Genomic DNA, 15529 nt, shown 5'->3' on the forward strand with positions numbered 1-15529 from the left:
CTATATTGAATGTACAATGATCATAATGCAAGGCATGTACGTCGCAGTTAGTGTCGAAATAAGCTGTTGGAATAGATTAAGTATTTTAAATGGTTCGCATACGCACAATGTTTTTTGACTGCTTTATAGGAGGTTTCTTACATTTTAGACTAGTCAACTATAATTTTTGTTTAAACATCAATTAAATTAGTAATTCTGCACATCCCTAATTTTCAGCCAGCCCTAATCCCTGTTATTTTTAAGTCATACATTTTGTTCTATAAGCTCAACATTGCAAAATCCAATTATATTCACGTACCCCCTGGGGTATGTGTACCCCCGGTTGGGAATGACTGCTCCAACACACAACATTGTGCATTAAATTAAATTAATAAGTAGCACAGATATTGCCAGAAACAACAGTGGTAAAGAGAAAACAGGAAATCTAGTTGAAATGCCAAATTAAATGCAAACAGAAGCAGTTTCAGTTGAGACTACATCTGTAAAAAGCAGCCAGAAGAACCTAGTGGAGCCTGTCTGAAGTTATCAGATTATGCCTATAACACAGTAAGGCTAATGTGGTTTTGAATGTTGGTTACTTCGCACCCACTTCATGAACCACAATTTTGTTAAGAGATGTGAATTGCATATTTGCGGTCTTTCTAAGCAGGTTGGTGACAAGCTGTGCTGTTTTGGAGTAGCTACTGAACTTAAGAGGAAACCAAGAATATTCTTGCCTTCTGGATGGGCAACAGAATCCATGCGGTCATCTACATCAGAATTGTCTTCCATATGTAGTTCAGCCTGACCAGTTTCATCCTAAATGGCAGAAAATAAATAATAGGTTAGTATTGACCATTTAAGTAATAACATGTCAGTTTACTCAAAAGGTCATCAAGCAAAATTCTATCCACTTTTTTCCTACATCTTGTGATACTTGGCGAGAAATATGGGTGTTACTTTGTCAAGTTAACATAGCTGTTGTTGCGCATTCATCCATTCATTCATTGTGGTTTTGTGATTTTGAGGAGAGCATGTGTGATTTCATATGGACCTACATCAATCACTATATCAGTGTGTCACTGAACGATAATAAACTGCAAAAGTCACAGACAAAGAAAGCGCCAAAAAACCCGACACGCTGTTTCTCCCAGATGCAATTTAATTTTAAATCCAAGCACAAACGCAACATTTGCAGCAAAATTATTGTTTATTTTAGTGGAATACCGGTGTTAGTTCAGCTTCAGATGTGTGTATTTGTCATCTTGTCACCATGAATGTTCAAATCAGACAGACACGTTAAGGAAGAGCTGTAAAGTTCTCATACTTGGGTATGCAAAATCTTTTTCAAGTTTTCCGATCAGACGGTTATTTCCTTTAAACTCCATAAGTAAGTTTAAACTTTTGTTTGCAGGTGATTGAGTGGTCAGAGGTGCTGGTTTGTTGCCATCCGGTTACTCATCAGGACGGCGTTTTAAACCTCAAATGCGATGTTTTTGACTACCTCTGTATGTGTTTTTTGTGATCAATAAAACATTTTGCACCCTGTTTACAACTCTATTTAGTGCTGACCTTTGCGATCGGATCATCCGAAATGCATCTTATTACCAGCTGTACACAGAGTTTGCAACCACCTACAGTCAGAGCTTGGGAATGCTGTAGAACAACTTCCGGCAGAAGTCCCACCCACATTTGTTTCCCCAGTAAGGCATAGAAAGACATGGAATTGTAAATTTTCACATTAACTTGTAAGTGGAGGAACATTTCACGTTAGATTTATAATAAAAGCACAACCTGCTCAATTTCAACTTGTGACAAAATATAAATGTGAGGACTTACTGATTGATAGTGCCATGTGGGAGGAAGGGCATAGTAGGCCCCTAAAGATGATGAACTTGTAGATGGTTCTGAATTTGGTACTGTCAAAATGAGTTTTGACTGAAGTTCCCCATGTGGCCCGATTTGAAGATATGAACCACTCACATTCTCCTAAAACAATCAATTATGTTTTTTAGATACGAGGCTACTATGAGTATGTAGTATTAGATGTAAAGTGAACTGAAATTAAATGCATAAAACATCTAACAATCTGACAAGCATAATGGACGTTAGACTGCAGTAAATTACATAAAAAAATAAAGTGTTGCAAAACAAAAAAGGTAACAGAGTTAAAGAAACAGTCCACCCAAAAAGTAAAATTCTGTCATATTTTACTGACATTAAATGTCATTTTTAAACTGTGCACTGTTATTATTTTAATTGAATGAGATTTTAAAAAAATATTCTAGTTTCAATACAAGTTAAGCTCAATAGACAGCATGTGGCATAATATTGACTACGGTACACAAAAACTAATTATCATTTTCTATATTTTTATACCCTTTTCTCCCAAATTTAAACAACAACATTAAAACTCTCTTAATTCATTATGAATGCATGTAGCCTAAAGTATGTAGCCTATATAGTAACCCTTATAGTCACTTGCTTTCCAGCAAGACATGAAGCAATAGACCAATGCTTTGGCAATGTCACCACTTATGTCAAACACAGAAGTGGTGGCAAAAACCATGTGTAAAAAGTCAACCTTTATTGGATTACGTTGTTCAAAAATGATTCTGAGGTCTCTCTTGGACTGCTGTGGCTTCAAGCCATCAAAAGAGCTGACTGGACTGAGATTGTCAACTCAAAACTTTGCAGCAAAATTTATAGCGAACATGATTATATGTTTGTTATTAACTCATTTTAGTATAGTAATTGTATCGCTAAGCATATGTTTGTATTTATGATGAATTTGTGTCATTAATCACCTAATCTGTCAAATCTAACGCAACAGTCAGTGGGCTTTCTGCCACCACTTACTGCGCATGCGCTGACATTATTGTAAACAAGAGGATTCGTCTCTTGACCTTATTCACAGAAGTGCCATGTTTGATTTTTAATGGGAATGGAAATTAAACTAAGGGATAGACTTAGTCTCTTTAATGACATGCACAGTATAAAGCTGTAAAAAGCTCCAATATCCCATCTTATTTTCCACAACTCAAGTTGTCTGAAGTTTTTTGTCTACTGAGTGTTCTTGAAGAGATTTTTCCAATCTTTTGTCTGCAGAACGATCCAAAAACACATTAAACTGCAGTACAGCCCATTGAAGAGACTGAACATCTATCCCTCACAGCCTCGTTGTCATTCTCTACATTTTTCCTTGGCAGATACCTTTAATAAATATTTTAATAGGTAGTTAAAGGTCAGTTTATTTAAAAATTAAATTTCTGTCATCTCTGGTCACCCTCGAGTTTGTTTAAATTTTTTTTCTGCCATGGAACAAAAAAAGGAGATGTTAAGAAAAACGTTTGGTCTCAATCACTGTCACTGCATCTTGTTTTTCATTCAGTGTAAGTGGATGAACTCCCTAATAATCTTCTTCTGATATCCACTGAAATAAGAAAGTCATACAGGTTTGCAACAGCATGAAGGTATGCCAATTTTCATTTTTGTGTGAAATGTCTCAAGTAAAAGTCAAAACTATCCAGTTACATTAAAAATGGCCATTTAAAGTTGACAATATGTATTGAAAACTTTAACAAATTAAATTATGCAGGAGAACTGTGCTGCAAAATTAGTTATGATGTATATTGAAAACGGATTGTATAATAGATACTTTTTCATATTATGTATATTATTCATATTATAATTTTATATAATTATATTATTGTTTTGTATATTATTAAAAAAAATGTAATTGATTCAGATGGCAGAAAAAATACCTGTAAATGTCAGATCTAGAGAGACGGGGATAAGAGATATAACAGGTGTAACTCTGCAGCTGAGTAGTTCTGTTAGCTTTACAATTCTAGTCAAAGGTAGTGTAAAATTAGGAAGTGCCACAATTTGAAAGGCGTTAAAAGACAGCTCCAACCTGGCGTGCTTGCAAATTTTAACGTTGACAGCTTTGTCGATTATAAACAGGAGCAATAGTGTTAGCGCATTACTTGCTTACAGAGATGCAAAATAAAGGCATTTGCATTTCCTATTAATGGGTTTATGAAGGTTTATACATGTGTAACATCGTAAGTTCTGTAAAAATGTGCTTCCCTGCATGCGCTCACACTAAACCGCTAAATGACGGATGCACGAGAGACATGATTTTGACTCACGCATTCTCTACTGTTTTAAGCGTTCTATTCATGCCCCAAAAATTTAAGACCTCAGCAAGATATTGAAGAATTTTTATGGCCTTAAATTTTTAAAAGCAAACTTAAGACCTTTTAAGGACCCGCGGAAACCCTGTATCACGTGGCACGTTGTGCATGACACCACGTAGACTCACACCATGTGGAGGCCTATGCTACTCTCCGCGATACATGCACAACTCACCACACGCCCCATTGAGAGAGAGAACCACTAATCTCGACCGCGAGGAGGTTTCCCCATGTAACTCTACCCTCCCTAGCAACAGGGCCAATTTGGTTGCTTAGGAGACCTGGCTGGAGTCACTCAGCACACCTATTAATACTCGCCGAGATACCCAGGACCCCAATTTTGGGGCTGCAAAAAAAAAAAAAAAAAAAGAGGTTTCGTAAGGCACATACAATTGAAGTGAATGATCAAGCAATTTTTGGACGGTTTAAAATGGCAGAAATGCAAAGCTTATAATTATATTAATTATTCTGTTAAAATTAATGTATTATATGAGCTGTAAAGTTGTTTAAAGCATTATCTTTAGTCTTTTTATGGTTTGTTGACATTACTTCGACATGGCAAAGAAGTTGTAAAATTGGCTATACACAGAAAAAAATATTTTACACAGAAAAGGTTTGCAAGTGATTTTAATCACACTAAAATCATGTTAACACACATATTGTTAACGTCTTGTGGCTATACTTTTGAAATAGTGAGTATTTATATGTTTACGGATTGTCCCCATTCATTTGCAAGTGCCTTACTGGAACCCATATTTTTTCTTTTTAAAGAGGAGGGGCAAATCAATTATTTTTTTGGCAATAATCAATATTATGCCACAAATGCTGTCGATTGAGCTTAACTTGTATTGAACCCGGAATATTCCTTTAAGCAGCTCTTTTCCACACAATGATAGTCGATAGTGACTTCGTCTGTCAAGCTACAAAAAAAAAAAAAAAATCTGCAAAAATATGACGGAATAAAAATGTAACAAACACGATACAAATGGCCCATACCACGTGCTAGCTTCATTTAAAACAAACTGAATCCACAAGTTTTGTTTATGTGATGACAGTCTAAAATTAAATGCATTATTTACTGATAATCTTCTGCTCGTTGACGTCTGATAATGAGATAGGTGAGAACTACTGTGTAGGGACTGGCCAAGATGGTGACAGAGACACACGTGTTTTTTCTGCTTATAGAGTAATTTTCTTTTTACGCCATATGAACGATAACTTTCATCGTTAAATGGTGTGCAGTGTTAATTTGCGAGACGTAGCAAGGAAACAGTCTTACGCTTCGCATTCCCTTCTATATTTGCTATATTAATTTATATTTACGCGCGTAAAGGTGTCTCCTGATCAGATGGACGTGCACTCATATGCACGTAAAAGTGATAATACAAGTCTCATACCCCTGCCTGAATCTGAGCCTTGTACTCCGGACTCGAAGAGAAGTCGGCCTGAACCCACACTCGGGGAGGTACAAGATAATATCGTCAAGATATTAGTTGAGAAGATGAGTCAGAATACTGCTGTTCTTAATCAAGAAATAAAGCAAAACCGAGAGTGTTAATTCTTCGAAGGACGCTACAGAATTTATTTTTCAAGAATTGAAGGATGAAAGGCAGACATCTCCAACATGAAAACAATGGGTGAAGACCATCAGAAACAGATATCGGAACTGGAGGACAAGCTCAACGAATCGGAAAGGTACCAAAGACGATGGAACTTGGGGCTGTATGGATTGGCAGAAAAGGAATGCGAGGATGTTAAAGCCCGGCTGGTTGAAATCTGCCGCTCTGTTATCCCAGAAAACGAGGAGACCTGTCAACAGCACATTGATGTTACCCACAGAGTTGGTAGATATCATCAGGTTCGTAGCCAGGTCAACAAGAGATCTCATTTGGAAGAACGCTAAAATATTGGAATATTTGAAATCTAGAAAGCACCTGACGACAAAAGATAAGGAGGCTTTTAACAAATTATGGCCCCAAATCGATGCTGCACGTAAAGGGAAAATAGCCTTTTATGTGGGAGCTAAAGCAATAATCGATGGAAAAGAAATTCGAGTGTAATGAGCAATAGCTGCTCTCAACGCTGTATGTGTTTGTTAAACATTTTATCTTTGTTTGAGATATTCACCTTGAAGCTCCTGTATGGGATTTTGTTTATGAGAGTTGGAATAAGGTAAACGACATTTATTATGTCTCACATTTATTTCACAGACTTCTTTAAATATACACACAGGATTATTGTTTGACTTTTTGGTCAGTTACGCTGTTCTATTTCACTGCTTGTTTTTCTCTACGTAAATGTAATTATGTTTATATTCGTATAATGTAAAAAGAAAATAATTTTTTTTTTATCTTAAGAGATTCAAGGCTGACTTCTATTTTTTGCAAGAGACTCATGCATTAGGATCTGACTACAAATTCTGGAGAAATCAATGGGGAGATGATGTTTGGCTGTCATATGCAGTAACTCTGCAGGTGATGCGATTTTAAGAGGAATGTTTAAGGGGAAAGTACTTAAAAGTAATGTGTACACAGCTGGAAGATGGATAATTTTAGTAGCTGAGATAGAAAATTATATTATTATTTTAGGAAACATTTATGGTTATAATAACAAAGCTGAGAATCAAACTTTGTTGCAGAGTTTTGAAGAGGAGATTTCAGAAATGCTGTTAACTTTTTCTAATGCTAATTTGGTTTTGGGTGGAGACTGGAACACCATCAGTGATCCCTTACTGGACCGTCTTCCGCCACGACATGTTAGACAGTATGGTTATTTTTCTTATATTAATGATTTATGTGTGCATCTTAACTGTCTTGATGAATGGAGAAATAGGAATCCTGGTAAAGTTGAGTTTACTTGGAGTAATAAGGATGGTTCCAGACAATCCAGAATTGATTTTTGGCTATTGTCTAAAGAATTGGCACATAAAGCTAAAAAGATTGATATAATACCTTCCATTCTTACTGATCATAAAAGTATTAATGTTATGATTAGTTTTGACAGTTTAGCTGAAAAAAGATCTGGGTTTAATCATTGGAAGTTAAATAATTATCTCCTTGAAAATGAACAATTTCAAAAAGTTGTTTTTTTATAGTAAGGCAAATTATTCAAAAATGTATGGGAAGCATTGGGAATTTATGAAGTATTCAAAAAGAAAGTTTGCTAATAGATTTGGAAAAGAAATTGTCAAAGCAAGAAGGATTAAGGAGGATTCCATCATTAAACATTATTTTTATATATGGAAAACATAATTTGTCTCAGATAGATAAAGACATCTTAGTTAAATTACAATTAGATCAAATATTTGAGAATAAAGCTAAAGGAGCATTGTGAGGTTAAGGCGTAAATGGTTGGAAGGAGAAAAGAACTGAAAGAGAAATACTGAACTGTCCTCTTTAAAGATTTGATGCTAAAGTTATAAATAAAAAACTATAATAGACGAAGACAAAAAAAAATAATTTGTGATAGGGAAATAACATTGGATGAAATTCATAAAAATACTGCCAAACTGAAGAATAATAAATCACCGGGTAATGATGGTTTAACTGCCAAATTTTATATAACCTTTCAGGAAAATCTTTGTGTGCTCCTTTTACATGTTTTTCAGGAAATATTGGAAGTTGAGAAAATGTTGCCTACAATGATTCAAAGTTTAATAACTCTTATTTCAAAATCAGGTAAAGACCCACTTAATATTGAAAATTGGATCTCTTAATATCTTGACTTTAATTAATAATGATGCAAAATTGTTATCATCTATATTTGCAGAGAGGTTAAAATTTGGTCTGGATAAAATTACTGATGACTGCCAGTCAGGTTTTATGCATGGCAGATATATTGGAAATAACATTAGTCTAGTTTTGGACCGAATTGATTATACATTTCTTAATTCAGGATGGAAGTTATATATTATAAAGCCTTTGACTCTGTGGATCATGCATTCTTGATGGAGACTCTTGGTTTCTTTGGCTTTGGTAATAATTTTATCAGAGTGATTCGTACAATGTATAGCGATTGCAATACTTCTATTAAATTACCTTTTGGAACAACTCCCAGATTTAATATTTCTAGAGATGTAAAACAAGGAGATCCAGCAGCTCCTTTCTTATTTCTATTAGTTATGCAAGTGTTGGGTCTTCATATTAAAAAATATCCATTTCAGGGTATTTGTTTATCTGACAAAGAAATAAAATGTTCACAGCTTGCAGATGACAACCATATTTTTGAGAAGTGACAGAGAAATAGATGCAGTACTTAGGTGTTTAGATATATTTTCATCAGTCTCAGGTTGAAGTATTAATAAATGTGAATTGTTCCCTTTGAAAGACATGCCTAATGATGTCATGGAATTGTGTGGCATACCAGTTAAAAAAACAAGTTTCTTATGTGGGGATCAAAATATGTAAAAATCAAATGGAAAGAATGTATTTAAATTATCTTCCATTAATTGATAAAGTACTAAATAAATGTAATGCTTGGTTAATAAGAGATTTATCTTTGACTGGTAGAATATTGCTATCAAAAGCTGAAGGGTCAAGATTAGCTTATACAGCAATGTTTTCAGATGCTCCAAAGTTAATTATTAAGCAAGTTAATAAGAAAATGTATAATTTTATTTGGAAGAATAGGCCATATTACTTAAATAGAGGTGTATTAGGTCATTTATTTCATCAAGGTGGTTTAAATGCAATTGACTTTGTAGTTTCTAATACTAGCTTTAAAATTAAATGGATTCAGAATTGTATCAAATCTAATAACAAATTGTGGTATTATATCCCAAATTTAGTTTTTAACAAAATTGGCGGTATTAAGTTTCTCTTCAGTTGCAATATTGATATGAATAAAATCCCCATTAAAATATATAACTTTCACAGATAAGCTCTGTTATCTTGGTTGCTGGTGTATAAACACAATTTCTCTCCCCACAAATGTTTGATTTGGAATAATAAAGATATTAAATATAAGAATAAGACACTTTTTTCAATATTGGTTTAGAAATGATATTTTATTGGTGACAGTTGCTTCGTCATGATGGTCATTTAATTTCATATGTAGAATTTCTAGATAGATTCAAACTTCCAATATCTGCAAAGGATTACGCAATCGTTTCTGATGCCATACCTTCTGGACTCCTTCAATTGTTGCGTGTTGCTGGTTTGAATGTAACTATTCACTTTAACTTAAAATTGGATGGTAGAAGTATTGTTGATAAAAAAATGCAACAATAACTTAATTAGACAGATCTGTCGGTCTTTCAGGGTACCCCCAGCTAAAAGTTTCTGGAATTCACGCTTCCAGGACATTGAGTGGGAGGAGGCTTTAATGGTTTCCAGGAGATACTGTGTCATCAATAAGATTAGAGAGATTTCTTTTAAAATTATTAATTGTATTTATCCAGTAAATCAGGTTATAAAAAGAAAGATATTGATTTGAAATGTGTGTTTTGTAATTTGAAGAGTATTTGTCATCTTTTTTTTATGCATTTGCACTAGATTCTTCTGTGTGATTTTATGGAGATTTCTGGATCTGATATTACTTTGGAGGACAAAAATATATATATTTTTTTACAATAGGCCTTTAGTTAAGAAAATTTCGTTTTGTTCTTAATTTGTTGATTAATTTAGGGAAATATCACATTCAAAGATGTCGTTGGTCAACAGGTACACCTAGTTTTGTACAATTTAAGTTTGAGCTTTGTCAGTATCTTAAAGCATTGGGGGGTGTAAGGAATACTTAAGCAAAAAAGACTATAGATAGTTGTAAAGCCTTGCAATATTATCCTTTTTAAGGATTTTTGTATTTATTTTGTAATTGGAGATATGTTTTTGATTTCAATACCACTATGTGTATAGTTCTAAATTCTGTTGGTAATTTATTTTATTTACTTGTAATATTTTGTATTAATACTGAAAAAAAAATTGATTTTACTGTTTTGCAATTATTGTTATTCTCTATTTGATTATTTTGTGATTTTGATACCAAAAAAAAAAAAAAAAAAAGGAGAACTACTGCATCTGGATATAGCTGCGAAGAACTGTGTTCCACGGGGGAAAAGTCAGCATAGGGGACTGGGACCCCGTAAGACTGACCATTTTAGTTTCTGGGTGTACCATTACTCAAATAAGAGTTGGAAAGAAAACCAATAGCAATTCAATATGCAATGAACAAAATTAAATAATCAAGTGTTAGTCTCACAATTTAATTCATTGTAAGATCTTCGTCTAAGTAACTGCTTCATTTCGGAATGTTTATAAACCCCAAACAGATTACATATATCATACATATTTATCAGAGTTTGAATGGGATCTGTATGTTCAGGCTGAATTAATTGCAAAGATTTTAAAGAAGCCGTAACCAGAATGTTTGATGGGCAACCAATGTAAATAAATAAATAAATACCCTTTTGGAAACTACACATAGGTCGCACCACAACTGGCCCGGCCCGCGTACTCTCAAAACTGTCCGGCTAAACGATTCAACACATACCTCGGTTGGCTGTGCAGACTGCCCAGGTACAGCTGTTGATCTCAGAAGTCTTCGTTTTGTTCCTGGGACTGCACTGAAATCGTCAGGCGAAAAGTGGTCACCGCACACCCTCATTGTGCGCAGAGATTCAATGGGTGAGTCCGGATCGCGGCGAAGAGCGAGGAGCCACAGGGTCAGTCTTTCCCGATCATGCAGCGGTAACGTGTGGAAAGTCAAACTTTCCTCCTGCGATGATGCTTGTCGGAGTCTCAGTGGCTTCTCTCGGTTGTGACATCCAGGAAAAGCACACAGGCGTACCATTTTAGCTAAACAATGAAATACAATTCGAAGCGACTCAATGCTACTCGAAAACAATGAGGTTTATGTGCAGAAACGGACATGCAGAATATTGAGCTACATCTGATGGCTATAGCGCGAATCTGCACGATTTTTACATTTCGGTCTATTACTCTTATAAAGCTGCTGTGTGGCTTTATAAGGCTTTTGATATAGCGAACGATTCACATGGACCACTACTTTGTTGATTTTCGTCCGTTTTGCAGCTAGACAATCGTCGTCTCCATGCACTTTCGTAGTACGGAAATGAGCAGTTGCTAGATTCTTCATGTGTTTTATGGTGGCTGGCGAACCAACAGAGTTCCGCCACCTGCTGGACTGGAGTCGCACCGTAGAATAAATAAATAAGCAGACGTTCTAAATCAATCCATGTATCATTTGTTCATTTCATATTCCAATAGGAATTAAACATCGGAAAAACAAAAAAAGACTCGTTATTTAATTATTCGTTTAAAAGGCCACTATTAAAAAACAATAGGAATTATTTAAAGTTTTAGCAATAAATGTGGAGTTAATATGCGTTATTAATAAAAATGGTATATCCTTTCTTATAGCCTATGCTAAAATGAGAACTTTCCTAACCCATGGCTTATAAAATCATTTGTATGTTAAAATATATTTATTTGAATTTTTTCGATTATTTGTCTTCTTTATCTTATTTAAGTATTTTTATGCATATTATTTATTTTTATTCTTTGTGTATTTTTTCCCCTCACCTGTACTTGTCTTTATGTTTGTATTCATACTGTACATTGTTTGATCTTATTGAACATTTTATAGAAAAAACTCCACAGTTTTAGCCAGAGGCGTTTCCAGCATTGAAGGACATCCGGGGCTTAGCCCAGACAATTTTATTTTCACACTAGCAACCACTTCTCTGTAGTCCAAAGCTGGTGAGAGAGTATTCTTTGAGTTTTGCTCTGGCTGGGCCTGTTTCTACAGTTCCTAAATCTTCCACTCTAGTACTATCCTCAACATGCTCTCTCCTCCCTGAATCATCTGTGATGCAAAAGAACAGATACAGCACATAACTTATTGCAAATCAGTTTCACACAACTAATTCATCAAGTGCTACATATTTCAAATTGTAGACCAATACCATTGAAGAAAATGTATTGGGAAGAGCAGATCAGTGGGATTGCCCTAAGATCTATCATGATTCTTGAATTTTCATGTACATTACAATAAAGTCATCACAAAAGAGTTATATTATAGTGAGTAAAGTGAGGTAAAAAAAATATTGAATATAAATAATTTCTATTTTTTGACATAAATAGTCAAAATGATGTATAAGATCCTAAGTTAAAGCAATACATGAATGACTTTAGTCTAAGTTCATTGACACACCATGGCATCGAACTGTATATAATTCTCATCATCTCTATGAGAATAATTAATCTGTCAAAATCCTTTCATTAGGATCGTTAGGATAAACAATGTTTCACTTTTAACTTTCTCTAAATTAAAGTGACTGATTAAAAATTGTTACCAGTTTCCATGCCTGATTCTGGCACAGCTGCTGCTCCTCAGTCTGTTGCTCATCTTTGCTACACTCTACAAAACCATTTAATCAAATCAAAGTGTATATTTACTACAAACTAATATCACAAAACAAGTCACACATACATTTTATGCTAATGCTTATTGGTTATCCTTAGAGAAAACAACACATGATAAACAAGGAAAGTACACTACAAACAGGACTCGAACTGACGTCTCCGGCATGAGAGGCAGATGCGCTAACAAGGAGCTAACAAGTTCAATCTGTACAATCTGTACAAGGAGGCTAGAGGGTATGTAATGGCAGTCGGTAGTGGACCTCTTGAGGTTTAGCCTACTGTGGGTGAAAGCCAGCTAGATGATGATCTTCAGACTTTAAGGACAAAAACAAATGTGAATTCTTACCCACTGACTTCTTTCGGAAAAATCCCCAAAGCCTCATTTGCTTAATTTTTGCTGTCTTTCCTGCTAATTGCCGTTAAATCACCACTAAGTAACGTTAGTTGATGTCAACGACTGTGCAAGCTCCTCCCCTACCTGCTGCATATTCAACAGAGAGGAAGAAACGGAGTAGCTCATAGGCTACCAACAGCAAAGGAACTTATTCTATAGGCTAGATTATGCCTTTGTCTGTTTTTACAGGCTGTGTGCAGTATGTGCAAAGCCAAAGCACAATGAAATAAGGCAACTTATGATTTCTGAGGTTTACATAGGCTTTTATCCTGTTTCATATTTGTCAGTCACCTTTTCAAAATACATTCGGGGCTAAACTAAAAACATTCAGGGCTGAAGCCCCGGCAAAATCGGCTGCCGCCGCCTCTGGTTTTAGCACCATTTCTGGACTTTTCAGAAGGTCCATTACCACACCCTCCACAGTATTAGCACGTTTTAGCATAATGTGTGGACTTTTCAGGTGGTTCCTTACCCACCATAGGCACATTTTCCAACTTATATAGTATATTTTTCAATATTCTAGTATGTTTTTATATCAAAGTACTTATATGAGTTTCCTGGCCTTTGTGTGACCCAGGAGAGAGCATATTAGGTTACTAAAAGTGTTGATGCTGAAAAAACCACAAAGAGCACCCAGCTGTAACAAAATAATGAGGCTATGAACCTTGAAAACTCCTAAAAGATAAGGAGTAAAAACAACCAGTGGTCAAAGTAATTAAAAAGATAGACTAAAGCCAAGTTTCTACCAGTAAAAATATATCAAAAGGCTCTGTGAGATAATGGTGGCGAATAGTAGGCTTCTATCCATTGGTTACAAAAATAATGAAGGGTCGTAGAAATGAGGTAATGCCAGATAACAAACTGTATAGAAGAGGTTTTGGACTAAGAAAGTCAGAACGGACAGCTGACTGAACTCAAGTTTGTTGATGATTCAATAAACTTTAATTTTGGCATCTGGAACCCTGGACTCCGAGAGTTTTCTTGCATTTTAGAGAGATTCGTCAAAGATATTCCACGACATAATTGGCGCCCAACGTGGGGCTGGTTCGAGGCTGAAAGGGTGAAGAATCTGCTGCGGTCCGATTGACTCAGATTGCACAAAATCACTGGTACCAAAACTGAGGTAAGCATTTTGCTTAAAGGTGTTTTTGTGTGATCTGATGAGGTGAGACCAGTAAGTAGTCGCCCTGGCAGCCTTACCAGTCCGGACTTAAATTAATTTGGCTAATTGGCTGAAAGTAGAGTTTTGTTCCAGATTTAAAAAATTGGGGGTGGGATTATTTAAGAAGGGTTATTTAAAGAAGGTAGAAAAAGCCTGGGGGTGAACTCGAGAAGCGACGACACGTGTAAATTCCCGTATTAGGTTTATTTAGTCATGTTTTTGCCAGAAGAGTGGCGGGAAATCCTGTACAGGTAAAAATCCTAATACGGGTGGGAAAAAGTCCTGGTTCACAGGGGAATCAGGTGGAAATTAACGTAAAAGTCCTCCAGGTGTTAGATTGAGTTATTTATTGAAGTGTTTAACGAAACCCGGACTGTGCAGAAAACGGGGAATTGTTAAATTGTGTGCATGCCTGAGATAATTAATAATGTGCATGACTAACTATATTGTTGGTGCATGTGTGCTCATTGTACTAACTGCTTCTGTGTTTGTTTAAATGCATGATTACAGTGTTGATGATGTATTGTTTGCAAGGGCAGAGTAACACAGAGAATCAGGCACCATAAAGAAATGACAAAAAGGGTCAAAATTGGAAAAAGGGATTGAAATGATTGATTGAATTAAAAACAACTGTTGAAAATTATAAAATACACAAAATGGTACTTGCTTCTCTGATGTCTCCTTGCCTTGCTCTTGCTCACTGGTTGGCTGAATGGACAGCTCTGTGAGTGAGAGGAAGAGGAGATTCAGAAGAGAAAAATAGAACAATTGGGAAAAAGATAAAGAAAAGGTCAAATGTTTTCCATTGCCTTGAACAAGCCTAGAGAAAAATGCAGATACAAGCGAGTTTTGTAACGTTTGGAGATCAACGCAGATCTGAAAAGTGGGAGAGAGAACTGGAGAGAGCATTGATAGAGTCAAAGGGGATCAGTGAACACTTTTGGAAAGAATCAGAGTATATAGATTATACAGGGCAGAGGAGGAAGTTAATTAAGAAAAAGGAACTGGTGAAGGGTCTGATTAATGTAGTAAACTTAGCGGAGACCTTACAAGAATGGCTGTTTGTTGACTGGAAAGAAATTGCAGCAGGTAACATTTCTCTATCATACAGTACGCTAGAGACTGAGTGCTGTGAAGAGCTGTAGGGGAGGGGCTGAGCAGAGACTGAGTGCTGTGAAGAGCTGTAGGGGAGGGGCTGAGCAGAGACTGAGTGCTGTGAAGAGTTGTAGGGGAGGGGCTGAGCAGAGACTGAGTGCTGTGAAGAGCTGTAGGAGAGGGGCTGAGCAGAGACTGAGTGCTGTGAAGAGCTGTAGGGGAGGGGCTGAGCAGAGACTGAGTGCTGTGAAGAGCTGTAGGGGAGGGGCTGAGCAGAGACTGAGTGCTGTGAAGAGCTGTAGGGGAGGGGCTGAGCAGA

The 15529-nt window shown here is 35.8% G+C and overlaps 1 protein-coding gene across 2 annotated transcripts in view; it reads right to left on the reverse strand.

Moving 5' to 3' along the window:
• The window catches only part of LOC127650331 (zinc finger MYM-type protein 4-like), a 33897-nt gene extending 22676 nt beyond the window's left edge, over positions 1-11221 (reverse strand). The window contains exons 1-3 of one of the 2 annotated variants that reach the window (XM_052135676.1): positions 10665-11221; positions 1819-1968; positions 717-798 (exon numbers count right to left, since the gene is read on the reverse strand). In XM_052135676.1, the coding sequence (XP_051991636.1) occupies positions 717-798; positions 1819-1968; positions 10665-10964 (532 nt within the window). In that variant the 5' untranslated portion in view covers positions 10965-11221. The remainder of the gene's footprint in view (positions 1-716; positions 799-1818; positions 1969-10664) is intronic. The other variant, XM_052135678.1, reaches the window with a different exon arrangement.
• Between the last annotated feature and the right edge of the window lie 4308 nt (positions 11222-15529).

This window comes from Xyrauchen texanus, chromosome 10, assembly GCF_025860055.1.
Source record: "Xyrauchen texanus isolate HMW12.3.18 chromosome 10, RBS_HiC_50CHRs, whole genome shotgun sequence".
Lineage (NCBI taxonomy): Eukaryota > Metazoa > Chordata > Actinopteri > Cypriniformes > Catostomidae > Xyrauchen > Xyrauchen texanus.